Source organism: Neomonachus schauinslandi, chromosome 3, assembly GCF_002201575.2.
Source record: "Neomonachus schauinslandi chromosome 3, ASM220157v2, whole genome shotgun sequence".
NCBI classification, from domain to species: domain Eukaryota; kingdom Metazoa; phylum Chordata; class Mammalia; order Carnivora; family Phocidae; genus Neomonachus; species Neomonachus schauinslandi.
In genome coordinates, this window is record NC_058405.1 from 158,792,926 (window position 1) to 158,815,768 (window position 22,843).

Consider the following 22,843-nt stretch of genomic DNA (forward strand, 5'->3'; position numbering starts at 1 on the left):
CCTATGAGGACATTTCTGCAGCTAGAGTAAGAAAAAAGTTGGGAAAAGTGGGAGGTCTCAGAAGGCCCACTTCTAGCTCTCTTTGAGAAGAATGAAATCTGTCCAGAATATATTCCTGGGGCTAAGACAGTGTGCAGAGTGGGTTGAAGTTTAGGTGGTTGTTTATGGTTTTCACACTAAAGCACTCCAACTCACAAGAAAGCAAGAAGAGTGGGCTGTGCATGGAGGGAGCTGCGAAGCCAAGATTGGTGGGAAGCAGAGGAAGAGGCCAGGCCACACAGGCGCCCTAGACTTAAAAGGCCACAAAACAGGGAAGTCTCCACCCCTTGCCCTGCTCTCTGGGGCTCTAAGCTGCCTGCTTCTGCACAGTTGCTTGGCGCTAAATTTTCATTTCTCTGACTGGTGCCAAAGAACATCTGCACCTAGAGTTGTAAGGCAAAATTGATTTACAGGTGCAATGCCTTGCCCATCGAAATTGGACGACTTGGTTTTCTTTGTGAATGGGAGAAAGGTAAGTGTTGGGTGATACTACTGTGGCTTGCAGAGACAGCAGGAAACTACTAGCTTAAGGGCAGTTCTTGTCCAGTCAGGGACAGGAAACCAGGGACTAGGAACCCATACTAATTTGGCCTCTTGCCCACTCAGCCAAGGTCTAGCTTCTGAGAATATGGGGAGGTGGTAAAGCATCAGGGTTAATCACACATGCCTTGGCATCAGGCAGTCTGGTTCCAATCCAGCTCTGCCATTTACTGGATAACTTTATGCAAGTTACTTCAGCTCCCTGAGCCTCAGAGTACTCATCTCTGGAATCTACTTCCTAAAAAGATTAAAAGCGAGATGCTTCTTTCATCTAGTAGGAATCCCCTGGGTCCTTATAAAGCACTTAGCACTGGGCCTGATATCCTGGTAGCACTATATCTAGTAACATATCTTGATCCTCAAGCTCAGGGGGACAAGAAATAGAGCTTTGTTTATTTTTATATTTATCAACTTAATTTTTCTCTCAAGACTTCATTAATCAGAATTAGTTGAAATGTAATTGCCGTCAATTTTCAGTCCCCTTTCCCAGGTTGCAACTAAGTTCTAGGGGGAACCTGTGTGACAAGAAGAGTGGCTTCTGCCATTGTCACTCTCCCCTAGCATCCCCCTGTCAGTGCCCACCATCAGGCCGCACAGCTGCTGGTTGACCCTCAGTGCCCTCTGCCAGGCCCGCTCTGCTCATGAGCCTCTATCTCTCAGGGGAACCTTTCTGTAGTTCCCAAAGCATGTGGCTTCACTGCGATCTTGCCACCTCCTCCAAGGCCCCTCTGCACTCCAATCCCACAAACCTAACTGGGGTTTGGCCTTGTCCACCCTCCCACCCCAAGAGAGGAGATAGAACATAGAGTTTTCCTCATGTGCCTTATAACTCTGTCTCCTGTAACCAGCATCCACCAGTAGCCACCATACATTTTTCCAAACCTTCATTCATGAGCTGAGTCCTAACTCACTTGTTCCACCTGCCTAGGCTTTGGAGTCTCCTTTGTCTATTTTCTGTTCCAAATCCCTTCTGAATCATGAGCCCAAAATTATTTTGTAGGGGGAGGGTCTACACAAATTCATGTTTTTCTTCTAGGAAGAAAGGAAGACCCTAACATGAGTAGACCACTGTGTCTTCCTTTCCTGTGATGCCACAGAATGGCTGGAGGTGTTTACAGGACACCCTAAGATAAAGTCAAAGGAAATATCCCCAAATAAGCAAGTGGGAAAGAAGCACCAGAGAAGATCCCTCCAGGCTTCTGAGTGATAATCCTCCACTTTTCGAGGAGAGGGAGGGAGAGATTCTAGTGTACCACCAGAGATACCCTGAGTCCTGAGCTGGGACGAGTCTCACCATTAGCCGCTCTGCCATGAGAGGACTGGCACACTCAGGGACCCCTTCAGGATGACAGCAACTCTCCCCACCTCCCATTTCTGCCACCAACTCTGGAGGTCGCTCATACTATCACGTGTGCTCCCCACGGGAGGTGTCTCAGAAGTGCCAGATGAGCAACTTCCTATCTAGATGCCTTCCCTCCAGGACCCTGCATTGTACACACACACACACACACACACACACACAGCATCCAAGTCTCTCCCCCGTTTCAAATATTCCAAGAGTACAAAAGACTGAGTTGGAAGATTCCACACACACAGGTAATGGAGCAAACGTGAAGAACGTAACTCCCGTGGGGGCTTACCCAGCGGTGGGTAATCTAATCACATATAAAAGCATTGTTGTCACACTTGGTAAGTCTCCAGCTCTGTACACATATATGAAACTTGTTTGCCTTCAGAGCAAAAAAATAAATGGGCAAATGAAAGTATTATACCCGAGTGCCTAAATCAAGCAGGCCACGGCAGACATTACTGTGGGTCACCCTCTCGATCCCCATAATAAATCTCTTTTCTGTTTCCAATGCAGGTGATAGGAATGTGGACCCAGAAGTCACTCTGCTGACCTTCCTACGAAAGAACTGGATTCTTTTGATCAAAATCTGGGCAGTGTCTATGTTTGCCTTAAAACTTAAGCCTGCTATGATTATGATAACTAATCTAACTTCTCTGTCTCCAATCGGCCCCGTTGGCCCTTGCTGTCTCTGCTTTTGGCAGTGGTTTTAAGGATAGTAAGTTAATTGGGCTATTTGGAGAGGATGAAGTTTCCCCAGAGCTTCTTATATCTGGATTTAATAGCAATGAAATAGAAGCTAAGCTCTTTACTTCAGCACTAATTATTCCTTTAAGGGCTCTCCAAATCCCCAGGAGGGTGGTTATATAATCAAGGTTTATGTTGCATGTACCCTGTTCTGGCAGGAAACTAGATTCTCCAGATTCAGGAAGAGCATGTGTCATCAGAAAAGATAGTCTTTCCCTACATCCGTTCTCTTATGAGAGATTTTTCCCGACCATTTTATATTCTGAAATTGAGATCTTCATAATGACAAACATTTTAAGTGGTAGGTCTAATGTATCTCTCTGAGAAGCCAAAAGGTAAGTAAAGAAATGGCAGAAATTATAAATTGTTGGAGTCAGCCCATGGACAAGTTTTGCTTAAAAGTCCACATGGTGTTTAGTTAGTTATCAATGTTTGAAAATTAGGAAATCTCATATTTTAAGAACTCCAGATTTTTCAGCTTCTCATGAGAAACGAGAAAGTAGTCGTTGCTGCATGGCAGCCGTCTTGCTGAGCAGGGAGGGACTGCCCTAGCGCCCTATCTAGAATGGGCACAAGCTCTCCAGGTACACGCAGGCCACTCCACTCATTTACGTGCCTCTCTGATAAGCATCTGATGTTAGAACTTAGTTTAGATGAACAAGCCTTACGGCTTAAAAAAAAAAAAAAAGTCAGTGATTCTGAAATCTTCTGAACCAGTCGAATGAATTACATCCAATCTCATAAACTAAACTGGCTGGAAGTGGACCACAATTAGGAAGAAGGAGGAGTAAAGAGAGGGGGTGGAGTCTGAGCCTGGATTTGGGCTTCGACTCTGACCAAGCAAGAGCACAGGGACACGTTAGGTGAGATCTGAAAGTAAGGATGGGAATTTTTGCCAAAGGCTCAGTCACTTGTTTTCAAACCATAAGACTCTTAATCGTAGGAAACAAACTGAGGTTTCCTTGGAGGAGAGGGGGGTGAGGGAATGGGGTAGCTGGGTGATGGACATTCAGGAGGACTTGTGATGTAATAATGAGGGATGGGTATCATATAAGACTGATGAATCATTGACCTCTACCTCTGAAATTAATATTATATGTTAATTAATTGAATTTAAATTTTAAAAATTAAAAAGAAAAAATAAAATAATTAAAAAACAAAACCAATGCAATACAAATGGACAAAACTAGAATACATTGAACTGCTAAAAATAAGATCTTCTCTCCCAATTACACGATTGGGACCCAGAATACCTATAACGAAATAGGGCTTTTCAAAGGGCTTTTACAGCCATCGTCCTATAAGATGTTCATGATAAGCCTGTGAAGATAAAGTAGGTATTACTTTTCCCTCTTTGCAAGTGAGAAAACTGTTCAGTATCACACAACTAATAGGATCTAGAGTGGCCTTTACTGAGACCTGGCAGGCAAATGACTTCTCAGACCTACCCTTCACCCCCCAAAAGAAGACCTTCCTCACTAGTGACACCCCAGGGAGGCAGCTGTAAGGGGGTGACATGTGTGCCGTGCATCTTTTCCTTGAACAGCCTCTCTAGTACGCCTCACAGGAACCAAGTACGCCTGTGGAGGAGGAGGGTGTGGGGCCTGCACTGTGATGGTGTCGAAGCATGACCCTCTGTCCGCGAAGATCAGGTATCCTACCCAGAAGCCAGAGGCCAGGAGGGCTTTGTTTCTTTGCCAGGCTTGTATTCCCATCTGAGTGCAAAATGTCTCCAAGCCCTTGTGATTCTAACCCTCCTTAGATCTTCAACCCCTCTGAAAATTGGATAAAAGCTATGAGCTCTCTACTCAGAAAGTACATAAACTAATTATATTTTGCACATACTTTCAGGGAGATTACAGACCTCCTAAGGCCCATCTGTGTGGGAATTCATACTGCCTGTCTAGAGAAGATTTAATAAACACATGCCTCCCGGGGTGAGACCAGTTGAAAAGCAAAGAAGGAGTGTCCAGAAAACTGGGCCCCTTTAAGGTTTCTGGGCTAAAAACAGCCAGATCCTCATAGCAGCTCAATGTACTCATCCAGGGAGTAAATGCTTGACTTCGGAGAAACATTTATCTTTGGCGGTCATGTACTCCATGTACTTCCTGTCTGCACATGCGTCATGAGCACAGCTCGTTCTAATCACACAATACTCCCTATGCCATTGCCCTGATTTTTAAGGCTTCACAGTCCTTCCTGTTTTTCTTATTCCCTTGTTGTGTTGATAACATTCACAATAAAGGTGGGGGCAGACAGAAGCCAGCTTGGGACCTTTCGCAACTAGAGCTTCTGGTCCCCTCTCGCCTTCTCCTTTCTCCTACTAAGGTGTCTGGAGTAATCTTTTCATTCACCACCTCAGGGTTTGCCGGCCAAACCCAACACATCTATGCGTCCCATGTTAAGAAACCCCAATTTAGGCAAACCATTCATTTTACAGATGAGGAAACTGAGGCTTAAAGAGATGAAGTGACTTGTTCAAGATCACACAAGTTTCTAGAACAAGGACTTGAACCCCTACATGTTCTGGTTCTGAAGATAATGCCTTTTCTACTGCTGGGCTGAACCAACCCTGCAGAGCAGGGACCTGGGCCACAATTGCATCCTTTAATTAAGGGCCAGATTCCAGGACTTGGGCTGCTCCCAAATCCACTGGCCCAAGAAATCAAGAAATGGCCTCAGAACACATGTCATTCCACTGTTGAATGAACTTATCCAGAGATTTTAAAATTAACAAGCAAAAAAATTCTCAAATGTAAACATAAAAGACATAAGTGTACCTTTTACCTGTTATGGGGTCAATATCCTAATGAATACTAGTTGAGGTCCAATCATACTCCTGATGACATGAGTCCATTCCCATTGAGTCCAGACCCAAGTGGGTCTGTATGGGCTTAGAAAGTTTTTCTGAAGTTCAGAATGCCCAGGTTCCCTCTAAGGATCCTCAATTCTTACAGATAGTACAGTGTCAGCAGAGAGGACTCTAAATTCTCCTTCCCTGTCACCCCTCCCGTTCCCCATCCCCCAGGCTGAATGATAGGCTTGGGGAGTTTTCTGCTGCCCCTCTTGGTTCCCAGATTCCCCAAGAGGCAGGACTGTGTTACTCTCCTTGATTTTCCTGTATTGCTCATATGAAGACATTTCTCCATTACTGCGTGCTGGTGCCCATCTGCTCTCTGTACAGGGCTGCTGTCACCACCGTGGAAGGTGTTGGAAGCATCAACACCAGACTTCACCCAGTGCAGGTAAGAGCACACTGTAATTTTCTCACTTCTTAACTTTTTCTTTTTAACCAACACTGTGTTGACTGTGCTGCCTGGAGCTTCTAGGTTGTAATCAGGTAAGTAGAAGCTTTGGATGCATATTGATCAAGATAATAACACCTAGGTGATTTAAAGAAAGCTGGAAATCCATCCACATTTTATTAGACGATCATCTTTTTTTCTTACTTTTTCCACTTGAATGATAAGCAGGATTATCAAAACATTGATTGATGCCTATGTGACTATAGGCTGGAGTAAATATTGTACACAGGATATTATTCATAGGATAAAATGTCAGAGGCGAACAAGATAAAACTCAGCATCATTCCCTGTGGCATAGGAGGTCTTGAGAGTAAAATCAGAACTGAGGCTGACTGTACCAGAGCACATGGACAATCATTTCTCCAAATCTTAACTTGAAGCTGGAACACAGAGGCTGGTTTTAAGCGTTGGCAGAAAACACATCGACTCCTCTGTCATTGTCACAAAGAAGGGAGCTAGAGAACTGGAGAATCATAGGTCCAGATCCACCAGGACCGCAGGTGCTTCCAGCAGGAGGAACCCAGGGGGTCTCTGGGTTTCACAACATGAGAATCAATTCCAGGAAAGGTCAGCAAAGGCCAAGGATCCAGCAGAATTTACTAGAATGTCTGGGGAGATCAAAGAGGATAACACTCTGAAATCCAGAACAGGGCTTCCCAAATTTTAATGTGCTAAGAATCATCTGGGAGCTTGTTAAAAATACAGATTCTGAGTCAGGAGTTTTGGAGCAGAGGCCTGAGGTTTTGCACTTCCTGCAAGCTCCCAGGTAGAACCGACACCAATGGTCCATGGACTACACTTTAAATAGCAAGGATCTAGGACACAGACAAAAATCTTGGTTCTTTGAAAGTAGAATTCCTTTTGAGCCAACACAAAAGAATTTAAAGAAGGTAAAGTGAGGTCAACAGTAAATAGTCTCCAAATCAATCAAAAAGAGGTGGCCCCATCGTCAGAATTAAGCTGGACAAGACATGGAGGTATTCAAGAAAATCATTTCTGACACGTACATGTACTTTCCTTATAATTACTGATTTCCAGACAATTCTCTGGGAATAGAAGCTGCACACTGTTAACTCCCAGTTAGAAGGATCTGGGCATCTGAGCTTGAGAGATGATTATAATGATAGAATATGGCTTCTGGGTCACCTCCTCCAGAGCAGCATAGGAAAGGGGATGCTGGCCATCTCTGAGCCAGGGCAGGGGTGCACTGCTCAGGCACTGGGTTCCAGCATGATAAGGGAGGTGCCAGATGGGGACTCTGGTGAGGAGTGGTGACAACAGAAAGGCCTGTGATCATGCATGTGTCCTTCTAGGAGAGGATCGCCAAGAGCCACGGCACCCAGTGTGGGTTCTGCACCCCTGGGATGGTGATGTCCATGTACACGCCGCTTAGGAACCACCCACAGCCCTCAGAGGAACAGCTCGTGGAAGCCCTGGGAGGTAGGGCTGACATGGAAAAAACCACCACACGCTTCAGGCTGCTCCACCCCATTCACAAGGTCATCTCAGCCCCACTCAGGGGCCCCCTGGTTGTTTCTAAAGTAGCTACAGCTCACCCAGGAGCAGAGAAGAATGGCAGAGCACTTGCTGGAGAGGCCACACACACACATCTTGACACCTGAGTTCTCTATCCAGTGACTTACTTGGCTGCCTTCACTGGGGCTGTCATAACAGTGTCACCAACTAGGTCAGTTAAAACAACAGGAATTTATTCTTTCACAGCTGTGGAGGCTACAAGTCTGAAACCAAGGTGTCAGCAGGGCCGTGCTCCCTCTGAAAGCTCTAAAAGAGGACTCCTCCTTGCCTTTTCTTTGCCTCTGGTGCTTGACAACCAACCTGGCATTCCTTGACGCATCACCCTAGTCTCTGCCCCTGTCTTCTCATGGGCTTCCCCCCCTGTGTCTGTGTCCAAATTTTCCTCTTCTTATAAGGACACTAGTTCTTATAAGGATTAGGACGGACTCTAATCCAGTATGACCTCAATTTAACTTGAGTATATCTGCAGCAGTCCTATTTCCAAATAAGGTCACATTCATAGGTTCCAGGTGTCAGAACCTCACATATCTTTTTTGGAGGACACAGTTCAACCCACAACAGAGCCCTTCACATATTGAAAGGACGCTTTTAAATTTAAAAATGGGTTTAAGTTACTAGAGAGGAGTACCTACTCATATCCCTTTTGCAGGATCAATAAACACCATTCTCAGGTGTCAACAGTCTCTAAACAAGTCATCTGTTAAATACACAGATTCTTAGATTGAGACCTGAAGGGTGAGCACAGACACCCTCGTAATCTACCAGTTGCTTCCTTTGCTCTCTCTGCCCCATTACGGAGAATCATACCGTGCCTTAGAACTGGCCTACGGGGCGCCTGGGTGGCTCAGATGGTTAAGCGTCTGCCTTCGGCTCAGGTCATGATCCCAGGGTCCTGGGATCGAGTCCCGCATCAGGCTCTCTGCTCCTTGGGAGCCTGCTTCTCCCTCTGCCTCTCTCTCTCTCTCTCTGTCTCTCATGAATAAATAAATAAAAAAAAAATCTTAAAAAAAAAAAAAAGAGAGAGAACTGGCCTACGTTTTCTTGTTTTAGGATCCCCTGTATCTTACATAGACACATGTTGAATGAATGAATAAACTAATAGATGAATGCAAGTGAGCTCACCAGATGGATGATCATCTTCTTTAGGACAGAAAATAAAACTGGGATTGATGTGGTGGGAAGGTTCATGTGCTAAGAAGAGGAAAAAAGCATTGGACGGTCTGGCAGATATTTAAACACTCTGAAAAACAACAACAACAACAAAACCTAGGTCTGTTTTAACTTTGGAAAGAAACTAGTGAAAATAAAGCCTACTGATAAGCATGCTTCTTCTCTGATAAGGTAATCTGTGCCGCTGCACCGGGTATCGGCCAATTCTCGCGAGTGGAAGGACCTTCTGTGTGGTGAGTAGGTGACTGGGGACACCCTACAGAGCAAGAATGACAGTGACAGATGGTCAAGGCTGGGAATCCAGGGGTTGAACTGTTTAGATCATCTAAACAGACTATAAGGGAGTGAGTTAGTTTCAACGGGAGACCAAGTGAGTTAGTTTCAACTGACTCATGAGAATTTTAGCTATTTGTTGAGGATAGGGTGAAAGTTACAGCACCTCTGGTGTTCCACACCCCACCACAGAGGGCAGGCAGGGATCTAACCAGGCATCCAGATATCTTCCATCACTAGTTACACGAGGCACCAGGACAGCACAGGTAGGAGGGTTCCAGCAAACCCAAGGAGACAAGCAAAGGTGTGGAATTTGCTTTGGGGAGGCAAGGTGAGTTCCAAGAATTCAGACTGGCTGGAAAAGTTTAAGCAGGTAAAGAAACCAAATATGCAGAGTGGAATCCAAAATTCAACCCAAGTACAAGAGCACAGGGAGTTTCCGTCATAAAGTGGGGTGATGGACGCCTGGGTGGCTCAGTCAGTGAAGCATCTGCCTTCTGCTCAGGTCATGATCCCGGGGTCCTGGGATCGAGTCCCGCATAGGGCTTCCTGCTCCGCGGGAAGCCTGCTTCTCCCTCTGCCTGCTGCTCCCCCGTCTTGTGCTCGCTCTCTCTGACAAATAAATAAATAAAATCTTTTAAAATAATAAAATAAAATAAGATAAAATGGGGTGCTTCACTGGGCTGCTGTGAAGATCAAATGAGAAATCATTTGCAAAGCATGTAGCAAAGTTCTGGCTGGCACTTAGTTGCTACAGTTTCCTGACAATGCTGCTGAGGCAGGATGGATGTGTGCAGTACTGCCCTTATTCCCAAGCAAGGGGGACTCCACATTTGGAAAGGCCCCTTGCTGGTCCCTCCTCCAGCCATTCTCAGGAGACCATGGAGCCAAGGTGACTTGTTTAGCTGGACCCTTCACCCTTTTCTAGACCATGCTCCAGATTTGGTCTTGACCCCATTCCCAGGCCTAACACCAACCTCTTCCTGAGCCCATCTTCCTAGGGCAGATCATAACAGCCAGTGTGTGCCCCCCCTAGGTTAGAGGGCAGCCAACAACTGGCTGTTTCTGGAAAGAGTGGACGGAACTGAGGCATTCAGCCCGGGATGTTCACACAGGTGTTTGAGGCCCCTCAGTTCAGAACAGAGCCAGGGTGGGAAGAGGAGGGCCGCAGGCCAAGACCGGGGTATCCATTTATACTCTTGCCCTAGCTCCACAAATAGTAGAGGTGGGCCTGGAAGTGGACCAGCAGGTGTATCCCTCTCCCCAGAGCCAGGCAGCCCCCCGTAGGTGCATGTCCTAGACTTCTGCTGCCACACAGGGGAGCCAAAGTTGATAAGCTGAGAAATAAAATGAAAAGCTTGTAAACCCATTAAATTGCCAGTGTAAGTGAAGTACTTGTCAAATATGAATAAAGGAAGTTAAAGGAAACCTCTCTCCCTCTGGAATATGGATGTTATCCACCTTTCCAGGCACAGACTGGGGATAAAGGCAAAAATGTGGTCGGAGACCCACCTGCAGCCAGCTAGCCCCGGGGACTTTAATGGGTGAAAGAAACTGGGCCCCAGTGGAAATACCTGAGGCTCACATCTACTAGGTCAAGAGAAGATGGGCTGTTTCTGTTATAATTGATTCATGGCCCGTCATGGATGCTCTCAGAGCTCTGAGTAAGAGAGGAAGCTCTGGTCACTGGGCCCAGATGGTTTTGCTTCTTGGACAGTTAGGAAGATGACAGCCTGAGGCATTTGGGCAGAGAACTGGGGTATCGAAAGAAAGTATTTTACTAGATACTGAGGATAAATTATTTAAGGAAGAAGACACAAGAGGTAAATTTGGAGGAAATGGGAAATGAAAGAACCAGTAAATGGAAACCTGCTGTAAAATTCGATTGTCCATTCATTCTCAGTCAGTCCCATGAAGATCCCAAATGTCTAGAACACCTGGTTCCAAAATAGGTTTTTTTCTCCATCTTTCTTTATTTTTTTCTTTTCTTTTGTCTGAAAGGTCCTTATATAAATGATAACATTCAGTGTTGCTAGATCTTATATATTCTAGAGAATGATTAAGTCATCATTGCCCTAAAAGGTATCATATCAATTAATTCTACCACTAGGAATTCACCTATGAAAAAATTCAGAGACGTACACAAAGCTGTCCATGGAATGAACAGAAATGTTCATATGTTATTTATAGTTATACAATGAAGGGAAAAAACCTAAATATATAACAATAGCAAATGTTATGAATATATTATAGAATAGCCAGAAGATGGACTTTTATATGATCAGCAAAATTATATTTTAAAGACATTTTAGATGTATTATATGTTGACTAATTGAATTTAAATTAAAAAAAATAAAGACATTTTAATGATATGGAAAAAGATTCACAATATAAATGAATAAATAAACACATAAATGAACAAAATAATAGGCAAATAAATGAATAAAAAGGCAAAATAAAAAGTATATTGTACTATAAATATAGTACATATATATAATATATAAAAATATTATCAGTGGAATAGGGTAATTACAGTTTCTTTTATGCTTCTTTATATTCTTTATTATTATATAAATAATTATTATTATACTATATATTATATTTTTCTATATATTATACATCATATTTTATATTTCATATAGTCTATATTATCATTTTATTTTTTTTTAATTTATTTATTTATTTGAGGGAGAGAGAGAGTGAGCACATGCACGCAGAGGGAGAGGGAGAAGCAGACTCCCCTCTAAGCAGGGAGCCTGATGCAGGACTCAATCTCAGGACCCTGGGATCATGATCTGAGCCAAAGGCAGGCACTTAACCGACTGAGCCACCCAGACGCCCTAATCATTCTATTTTTGAAATAAAGCAAAAGATCTTGTGATTATCCCTGTTCCAACAGAAACCACTAAAAAAAGTCTGGAGTCACATTTAAATTGCCAAGCCTTTCGAGGCACACACCCATTTACCTATTAAAAAGTTTTTCATCTAAAGGCATTTCACTGTCCTAGGAGTCAAATGGCTGTCAACAGAAAGGAACAGGAAAATGCTGCTTGGATCCTGGAGGAAATGATTCTTCCTCACTCCGCAGGGAAAGTGACGTGAGTCCCTGTTTGTTTTGTCCTCTCCCTGAGAGTATTGCTTAATGCTGGCCCCATGTTAAAACTTTGCTTGTTAAGTGTTGATGGTCGTACGCTGCATTACTTTCAAATCTCCAGAGCACATGCATGAATAAAGCACTTTTCATTTGGAACCTGATAAGGGCGTGATTCAAAGCCAGCCTCTGATTTTCCCCTTCAGTCTCTGGAAGGATGAAACGAGAAAACATAAACCCACTCAGACAAGAGGAAAAGACCTGCCCCAACTCTGATGAGTCCCATCTTTGGGTGGGAAGGGGGTTTTGTGCCTGGTCCCACTCAGGCAGAGCTGTCCTCTATCACCACGTCCCCTCCTTTGCAGAGAGAGGGCACTGCAACCTCAGAAAGGGAGCCTGTCCAAGTCACGTGGCAAAGGCATGATCACCACAGCTGGGAAGTTTAGCCGGAAACATTGTGGTCTCTGGCTTTGCTCTCTGAGAGATAGTAGTTTCCAAAAAAGACCCACTGCCAAGTTCTTAAAGGAATTACTTAGAGAAGTTGGAATAAGGATAAAATAGGGTCCGCTCCCCGTAGACAAGGAAATCTGAGAGAACAGAGCTGCCCTTAGACAAAACCGAGCCCATCATCCCCCTGCTGTATCTATTTCTATCCTGCACACCTACCTTGTTCCCATTCTCGGCCTCCCACTGTCACCTCATTTTGGTCTGAAGATGTGCAGTGGAATAGAGGGTTATTGCCAAAGAAGGTAGGCTGCACCCTCCATGAACACTTCACAGAGGATCGGTGTGCCTCAGAGGGGTCAATACATTCAATTATCCTCAATTTTGTGGCCTCGGGAAGTCCATCTGGGCAATGACTGGGCTCTGGGGACCATCTGACTCACTTTAACCAAACTCAAAAGAACATGATATTTAAACTGGAATGTGCCCTAATATTCATTTACAGAAACCCAATTATAAAGTGGATCTTATGGTAACTGAGCTGCATGTCCTTTCCCTATAGGAAAACACACATAGGAAGCTCCATTATAATGAGATTGCTTGGTGAACATGGATGCAGAGCAATTGGATAATCTTAAGGGTAATACCACAGAAGACCCCTCTCTTCCATCAGGGTAGACCAGCTGGATGGCAGGGGTCTGCCCCATGACTGTTCCTTCTCTTAAAGCTATGTTAAGATCTTCTATTATTGGACCAGCTATTAAGCCCTGGCCTAACACCTGTTTGGGGAAACTTTAATTCCTCAGATCTGACTCTTTATGTTTTTTTTTACATTTTCATTCTCACACACCAGCTTATTCCTAGGTTTTAAAGACATACCACATTATTGCCCCCAGGTACCGCCTACATTTCTAATTCTAGCTAATGCAAAAACTGATCATTCAGACGTTGGCCTGTAATCCCTCAATCTGGGGTCTTACTGAGAGCCTTTATAAGGAACAGTTTCTCTTCTGGAACCTGGAAAGACCCCAGAGAAACAGAAAAAGAGGGGGAGTGTTGGACAAATGTCAATCCATTTCACCTAATTGTCACAAGTTACCCTTCAAAATATACATTATTTCCATTTATCTTTAGAAAGGTTAAGTACCTTTCTTTTGGGAGGGTGCCAAGTTGTGACAGAGCTAAGAATGAACCCAGATCTGCCCCTGATGTCTACCCATGTTCTTCTCCACTACACAGACCTCTAGCTCTGCTTCCCATGGTTCTCCCAGTTTGCTGCACCTTTTTAGGAATGTTTTCTGGGAATAAGTGTTTCCAAAGCTAAAACAGATCTCTTTCAGACAAGATTAGAGTTTGGGTAACTTTCCACTGTGCTTTAGTTTTCTAATTGGTAAAAATGGAGATGATAATTTACATTCTTTATATAATTGTTGTGAGGACTAAACAACAATTATACATGTAAAAGCACTTGGAATGTAACACTCCATAAATGTTAACTATTGTTATTAAAATTAGTGGGGGTAGTTTATGCATAGGCATGTATGTCTAGAGTCATTTTTATTTAAACTTCAGGACTTCTCAGAGCCTTTAGCATTTTGAATTCTGACCTGACTGGTGAGAGGACAGTGGCTGGGGCCCAGTGGAGTTGAGTCCCAGACTTACTGACCTCTGATAGTTTCTCATATAAGGTCTTGGTGTTTCACAGGGGACTCTTTGAACTATTTCAGAGAATACTCTTTTCCTTAGTATCATATCAGGGGCAAATCAGTATTTCTCTTACAACAAGATTCTTATTTAAAACTTTGATTTGGTTTGAACTATTTCCCATTACTCTCATATTAGGAGAGTAGGAGAATTATGACTATGTTCATTTTGCCTAATTAATGTAAAGAATTACAATGCTGTTTCTGGTTTAGCTGGGCTGACAAGACCATCTTCTGCCCTTTATAAAGATTTGCACAGAGTTATTTGCAGAAGACGAGTTCCAGCCCTTGGACCCTACCCAGGAGCTCATATTTCCCCCAGAACTCTTGGTAAGACAAGTTGGGTGCTTTATGTGTTTGTTCAAATGTCACTGGTTATAAACTAAGTTTTATAAAACCACCCTTTCCTTCCTGCGAAGTTGTCAAACTGTGGAAATATTTGATCACATCAAGAAGCCTGTCCCCACCCAGCTCAGCAAGCGCTCCCTGGCTGATGCCCTGGACACACTCCCTGAAGCCTCAGCTGAGGCTCTTTGTTGAATGACTTCGTCACTATGCTCACCGTTGTCATCTGCAGCATCTCTCTGTTGACTGTCCTAGCCATCCAGCTTTGCTCAGCTTCTAACTTGGTCTTCCAGCCACACTAGTACATGGACCCCCAGAAGCACTTCCAGGGCCCTCCCTATGACCTACCCTTCCCTCCATCAGCATCTCTCTCTCCTCTCTGGCATCTAGTGGTCCCATTCTATAAAATACCTATTTCTGAAGGGGTTCTGATGTGTTTATTCACTCATTCAACAAATATCAATCATCCACCAACATGCCAGGCACTGTTCTAGGTACTAAATATAGAGCAAGGAACAAAACTAACACAAAAACCTACCCACAGGGAGTTGTCATCTGGTAGGAGAGACAGGTAATAAGCAAGATGATAGATAAGAGATACAGCATGTTAGCTAATGAGAAGTGGTAAGAAGGAAAAAAATAAAACTGAGAAGGGGGCTGGAACACTGGCCAGAGAAGATTTCTCTGAGAAAGTAACATTTGAAAAAAGTTCACCAGAAGTGAGGGAGCAGCCTCGACCGTAGGGGAAAAGCAGTCCAGGCAGTGCACACAGCAGGTGCAAAGGGGTCAAGGGTAGGAGAGCACCTGCCCTGACCAAGGGGCAGAGCAAGGTGCAGCCTGGCTGGAGCACAGTGAATGAGGTCGGAAAGCCACTGGGGAACAGACCACAAGGACTTAGGCTGCTGACTTTTACCCCGTGAGAAATGAGAAATGATTAGGGAGGTTGGACAGGGGAGGGGCAGGTTCCTATTAATGTTGTAATGGGATCTGGGATAGTTCTGGCTGCTGGGATGGGAATAGCCTGGTGAGGGGCCCAGGAAGGAACAGCGAGCCTCGTCAGGGTGGTAGATCTATCCTGAGAGATGGTGGTGCTGGACCAGGCTGCCAGCATGTAGCTGAGAAGAGAGTGGATTCTGGATATATTTTGAAGGAGAACCAACAGGATTTGCTGCTGGATGTGGTGTGGGGTGTGGGAGAGAGAGAGATCAAGGCTGACTCTGGGACTTTGGACAGCTGGAAAGGGCAGTGGCCATTGACAGAGAAGAGGAAGACCTCAGGAAGAGCAGGGTATTTTTTTGGTGGGGGATCCTTTTGGGGGGCTTCAGAAAGGATGGGGTATGAGGAGCTCAGTTTGGGATATGTTAAATCTGAGATGTCTATTAAACATCTCAGAGGAGACACCAAGTTCTCATTCAGATCTATGAGTTTGGATTTCAGAGGAAAAGTCCAGGCTGATGATGTTAATTTAGGATTATTAGTATAATTATGATTTTTAAGACCATGATACTGAATTGTGTTCAGTTGATCTATAATGAAGTATCATTGACAGGTGCCAACCTATATCATCACTTGCCTGCCAAGAGCTACATATATTAACAAGTCTTAAGTTAAAGAAGTGAATATCTAATTATGGAAATACAGGCATTAGTCAATGAGTGTAGTGAGTCTTTTCAGTCAAGTGGACGCCGGGACTCCTGCAGTCTCTCTAGAGGAATATACCTCCCTTGGGGAACCTGGAAGGCAGGTGTGCCCATGTGCAGACACACTTGTCCTTTGCACTTAGAGAATGACAGAGAAGCCAGAAAAACAAACCCTGACCTTTTGTGGAGAGAGGGTTACCTGGATCTCCCCTGGCACCCTCAAGGATCTCCTGGAGCTGAAAGCCAAACATCCTGAAGCCCCTCTCATCTCAGGCAACACCTCAATGGGTGAGTGACTACAGCGTTTCTCGCACCACTGTGAGAGCCGAGCCCGACCTCCCATCCCCTACTTCGCTCTCAGTCTACAAACACTCCTTTTTAAGCCTCATCCTTTAGAATAAAAAGGTTATAATATAGTAGTGCATTATAAAAATTATCATAGAAATAATTAGATCATTATATCATATGATATATAATATAATAGTACACAATATGCTATTTTGGGTCATGAATATATGTGATATATATCATATGATATAATGATCCAATTATTTCTATAATTTTAGATATAAATAATATGTGTCAATTGTGTATATGATAATAATATAAAAGCACAATACAAATATTATATTATAATAAAGTGGTCTCCAAAGTTGGGGATACCTATACCCTGGGAGTGTGCAGCATGACCCCCTGAGGTGTGGAGAAAAAATATTAGAGGGTGTTTTTTATCATTTAATTTATTTTATCTTTTTTTATTTTGTTTTTGTTAAATAGTGAGTAGATATAAGAGAAGTTTTAAAATATGTATGGGTATGTTAACAGGGCACACCCAGTTATCACCTACACCCAGTTTAAGAATGAGAACTTTACCAAGAACTATGAAAGCCCCGTGAGCCCTCCTAACCACATCCCCCACCTTTACCTTCCTCTCAGAAGCACTCATTAGTCCAAATGTGGTGATGGTCAGTCACTTTCTTGTTTTTACAATTTTACCACATATATTTGAGTCTTTAAGCAATATGTCATTTACTTTAGCATATTTTTGAACTTCACATAAATAGACTGACACAGTATTCTTCTTCTTCAATTTGCTTTGTTTGTTCAACATTCTTGACCTGAAATACACTCATAATGTTGCAGATAACTGCTAGATTCCATTGTATGACTGTGTACAATTTGCTCATCCATTCTACTGTTGAACGACATGGAGTGCTTTCCAAGTTTTGGCTATATGAGTATTCTTTTTTTATTATTTTTTATTTTAATTCCAGTATAGTCAACACACAGTGTTATATTAGTTCCAGGTGTACAACATAGTGATTCAACAATTCTGTATATTGCTCAGTGCTCATCATGGTGAATGCAGTCTTTAATCCCCCTCACCTATTTCACCCATCCCCACCAACCTCCCCTCTGGTAACCATAAGTTTGTTCTCTGTTGTTAACAATCTGTTTCTTAGGTTGTCTCTCTCTCTCTTTTTGCCCTTGCTCATTTGTTTTATTTCTTAAATTCCACATATGAGTGAAATTACATAGTACTTGTCTTTTTCTGACTGACTTATTTCACTTAGCATAATACCCTCTAGTTCCATCCACGTCATTGCAAATGGCAAGATTTCATTCATTTTTATGGCTGAGTAATATTCCATTGTGTATATATATATCACATCTTCTTTATCCATTCATCTATTGATGGACACTTGGCCTGTTTCCATAATTTGGCTATTGTAGCTAATGCTGCAATAAACATAGGGTGCAATAAAAATAATTGGATTAGTATTTTTGTGTTTTGGGGGTAAATACCCAGTAGGGCAATAACTGGATCATAGAGCAGTTCTATTTTTAACTTTTTGAAGAAACACCATACTGTTTTCCACAGTGGCTGCACCAGTTTGCATTCCCACCAACAGTGCACAAAGGTTACTTTTTCTCCACATCCTCACCAACACCTGTTGTTTCTTGTGTTTATTTTAACCATTCTGACAGGTATAAAGTGATATCACACTGTAGTTTTTATTTGCATTTCCCTGATGATGAGTGATGTTGAGCATCTTTTCATGTGTCTGTCAGCCATCTGTATGTCTTGTTTGGAGAAATGTCTGTTCATGTCTTCTGCCCATTTTTAACTGGATTATTTGGTTTTTGGCTGTTGAGTTGTAGTTCTTTACACATTTTGGATACTAACCCTGTATTGAATATGTCATTTACAAATATCTTCTCCCATTGAGTAGGTTGCCTTTTTGTTGCTTGTTTCCTTTGCTGTGCAGAAACTTTTTATTTTGATGTAGTCCCAATAATTTATTTTTGCTTTTATTTCCCTTGTCTTGGGAGACATATCTAGAAAAATATTACTACAGATGATGTCAGAGAAATTACTGCCTGTGTTCTCTACTAGGATTTCTATGGTTTCAAATCTCACAATTAGGTTTTTAATCCATTTTGAGTTCATTTTTGTGTATGGTGTAAGAAAGTGGTCCAGTTTCATTCTTTTGCATGTTGCATGTTGCTGTCCAGTTTTCCCAACACCATTTGTTGAAGAAACCATCTTTCTCCCATTGTATATTTTTGCCTCCTTTGTCAAAGGTTAATTGACCAAATAATTGTGGGTTTATTTCTGGGTTTTCCATTCTGTTCCATTGATCTATGTGTCTATTTTTATGCCAATACCATACTATTTTGATTACTACAGCTTTGTAATATAATTTGAAGTCTAGAATTGTGATACCTGCATTTTTTTTTGTCTTGTTCAAGATTGCTTTGGCTAGGGCGCCTGGGTGGCTCAGTTGGTTAAGCGACTGCCTTCGGCTCAGGTCATGATCCTGGAGTCCCGGGATCGAGTCCCGCATCGGGCTCCCTGCTCGGCAGGGAGTCTGCTTCTCCCTCTGACCCTCCTCCCTCTCATGCTCTCTGTCTCTCATTCTCTCTGTCTCAAATAAATAAATAAAATCTTTTAAAAATAATAAAATAAAATAAATAAATAAAAGATTGCTTTGGCTATTCAGGGTCTCTCATGGTTCCATACAAACTTTAGGATTGTTTGCTCTAATTCTGTGAAAACTGCTGTTGGTATTTTGATAGGGATTGCATTAAATCTGTAGATTGCTTTGGGTAGTATAGACATTTTAACAATATTCTTCCAACTCATGAGCGTGGGATGTCTTTCCATTTCTTTGTGTCATCTTGAATTTGTTTCACAAGTGTTGTATAGTTTTCAGAGTACAGGTCTTTCATCTCTTTGTTTAAGTATATTCCTAAATATTTTGTGATTTTTGGTGCAATTGTAAATGGGATTGCTTTCTTAATTTCATTTTCTGCTGCTTCATTATTAGTGTATAGGAATGCAATGGATTTCTATACATTGATTTTATATCCTGCAATTTTACTGAATTCATTTATCAGTTCTATGTTGTTGTCATTTTTGGTGGAGTCTGTAGGGTTTTCTATATGTAGTATCATATCATCTGCAGATAGGGGAAGTTTGACTCCTTCCTCACCAATTTGGGTGCCTCTTATTTCTTTTTGTTGTCTAATTGCTGTGTTTAGGACTTCCAGTACTATGTTGAGTAAAAGTGGTGAGAGTGGACATCCTTGTCTCATTCCTGACTTTAGGGGGAAAGCTCTCAATTTTTCTCCATTCAGTATTGTTAGCTGTGGGGTTTTCATACAAGGCTTTTATTATGTTGAGGTATGTTCCCTCTAAGCCTACTTTGTCAAGGGTTTTTATGATGAATGGATGTTGTACTTTGTAAATGCCTTTTCTGCATCTATTGAAATATCATATGGTTTTTATCCTTTCTCTTATTGATGTGATGCATCATGTAGACTGATTTGTGAATATTGAGCTACCCTTGCATCCCAGGAATAAATCCCACTTGATGACGGTGAATGATTTTTTTAATGTATTGTTGGATTCGGTTTGCTAGTATTTTGTTGAGGATTTTTGCATCCATGTTCATCAGAGATATTGGCCTGTAGTTCTCTTTTTTAGTCATGTCTTTATCTGGTTTTGGTATCAGAGTGATACTGGCCTCACAGAAGGAATTTGGAAGTTCTTTTTTATATTTTTTTGAATAGTTTGAGAAGAATAGGTATTAACTCTTCTTTAAATGTTTGGTGGAGAGGCATCTGGGTGGCTCATTTGGTTAAGCATCTGCCTTCAGCTCAGGTCATGATCCCAGGGTCCTGGGATGGAGCCCTGCGTCAGGCTCCCTGCTCAGCCAGGGGCCTGCTTCTCCCTCTCCCTCTGCCGCTCCCCCTGCCGCTCCCCCTGCTTGTGCCCTCCTGCTCTCTGTCAAATAAATAAATAAAATATTTAAAAAATAAATAAATAATTCAATGTTTGAATTATTGAATTATTGAAGCTCTCTGGTCCTGGACTTTAGACTGTTGGGAGTTTTTTGATTATTGCTTCAAATTGCTAGTAATTGGTCTGTTCAAATTTTCTATTTCTTCCTGCTCCAGTTTTGGTAGGTTATATGTTTCTTATTATGAATATTCTTATATATGTCTCCTGGTTCCAATGTGTAAGAGCTTTCTAAGAACCTCCCATCCATTCTATTTTCTATTTTTATATACATATAGTAAACGTATAAATAAGTAAATACATGTACTGGGAGAGCATCCTTATAAATTTACTTTGCAGGACATATAGCTACTGCTTTTACATCTATATACATTTATTATCAATTTTTTAAAAATTAGTATCTGAGTATTTTTATGAGAAACTTTAAATGCCAAGAAAGGGCATTTTCTCTTTCCTAAATCTCTCTAAAATACATATATTTACTTTTCAGGACCTGCAATGAAATATCAAGGACACTTTCACCCAATTCTCCTCTCTCCTGCTAGGATTTCTGAGCTCAGTATGGTATCCAAAACAAGGGATGGTGAGTTCCTGGTATTCTTAGTAAAACATTAGTGAACAAATCCCTGCACAAAACTTACACTTACCAAGGAGCTTGGAACCTACTTACACATTGTCTTGTCTGGCCTATTTCTAACTCTTCATCATTTTTCTGATGTGATATAATATCCCTACCATAAAACCTTACTATCAAAAGCTTTGCACAGAATATGAGGTATTCAGATGACATCATTTAAGACCTTGTAGTCACTTGCAGGATTCTTGCCTATAAAATGCCATGGTGACCCAAAGACAGTAAATTTGCAGTGTAATTTTGATGGGAAGACAGCAAGAGAACTAGTGCTATCCATCAGTTGAATAGTCAATTTCTAGGAGAGAGGATGTTTGCAAGGAGAAAGTAGGAGAAATATTGTCTGGCGCTCAAATGCTACTTATTTCATGTGGACAATGGCAAGAGGTAAAATGAGACAAAGACCTGCCCAGGCAAGCACCCCAGTCACTTACAATGTCCTTAAGGGACATTGTGGCCCACTACATGTAAATACTACTACATCAGGCAAGGTGGTACTCACAAAGTAGGAAGAAAACCTGCAAGACTTTGCCTTCAAGATGCACAGCAAACCCTTTGATAAAAGGAATCTTATTTTACCCTTTTCCTCATCCCCCAGAGCTCCTAACATGTAAGCACATGCATATAAGTACTATACATGCATATAAGTGCTCAGTTCAATGACTGACGAATGAGTTAATGGGAAAAAATGAATGAATGAGTGGGTCAGGAACTTGAATTTATGATACAGTGGTAATGATGACTTTCTTAACTTAGGCAACAAGGAGGTGGACTGAACTGAAAGCTGAGTCAAGACTGACTTGTAGGCCATTGTGTGCTTGTGGGCATCAGTGGTAGGCAGGGGAGGGGACCTGCCTTGGCTGTATCACTGCCATCCAGGAGTCCCACCTTCCTGGCTCCTAACCAGCATCAGCTGAAGTCAGACTGTGCGGCAGACCAGCAAGCATACCTTTCCCCAGCATCACCCTACTCATTTGCGAGGGAAGGGACCCTTCCTGGTTTCACCCAGCACTGGGGCTTTGCAGCTCCAGCCTCGGGATGACTCAGGTAGCACACCTGAGTGTCACTCAGAAAACAAGGGGAATGTGCTTAGATTCACTCAAAATCTTGGTGAGAACAGAAGGGAGAGAAGAGGGAGTGGTAGAATGGGTGGATTGGGAGCAAAGGTAACCAATATGAGCAGGAGGTTAAGGCAGGAAAAACTTTCCCTAATCTTCAACCCAGGTATTATTTAGCCCAGTTTTCAGACTTCTCTAGCACCCCAACCCTGCCTTCAAAAAAACCCCCTTAAACAGAATAAATAAATGAAAATAAGCTGCTCTGTTCAAAGGAGAGGGGAGACTTTTCACCATCCCCCTATCACTGAGCCCCCTTATGTCTGTGCCTGAGAGGACCCTTCCGAGCACAAATCAGATTCCTCAGGGTTACCCAAATCCCTCATTTTTAGGAATTCCTCATGAGGAAGCCAAGATGCAAAAGGAGAGTAGACTTGCCGAAGGTCCGCAAACTGGCTAGTGGCCAGGCCACCAAGCCACACATCTCCCGTTTCCACTTGAGAACTCTTTTCCTTACTTGATGAGCCTTTCCCCATCCCCCAGGCTCACCCTGTGGCCTGCCCAGCTGGTGGTTGGAATGGACTGCTCAGTTTGGATCTGCAAAGTAGAGCCAGATTCTGAAATCTGAGGAAGCTGTAGGCCTTCCTCAGGCCCTCTTAAAATTAAAGTG

At 42.6% G+C, this 22,843-nt stretch overlaps 1 protein-coding gene across 1 annotated transcript in view; it reads left to right on the forward strand.

Annotated features, from left to right (window-relative positions):
- Nucleotides 1–457: 457 nt before the first annotated feature.
- LOC110592050 (aldehyde oxidase 2-like) overlaps nucleotides 458–22,843 on the forward strand; it is a 67,920-nt gene continuing 45,534 nt past the window's right edge. Inside the window, 11 exon segments of the mRNA XM_021703015.2 lie at nucleotides 458–515; nucleotides 2,444–2,497; nucleotides 4,230–4,326; nucleotides 5,812–5,831; nucleotides 5,834–5,919; nucleotides 7,293–7,419; nucleotides 8,857–8,918; nucleotides 11,967–12,056; nucleotides 14,446–14,526; nucleotides 16,325–16,469; nucleotides 20,978–21,070. Of these exon segments, the coding sequence (XP_021558690.2) occupies nucleotides 458–515; nucleotides 2,444–2,497; nucleotides 4,230–4,326; nucleotides 5,812–5,831; nucleotides 5,834–5,919; nucleotides 7,293–7,419; nucleotides 8,857–8,918; nucleotides 11,967–12,056; nucleotides 14,446–14,526; nucleotides 16,325–16,469; nucleotides 20,978–21,070 (913 nt within the window).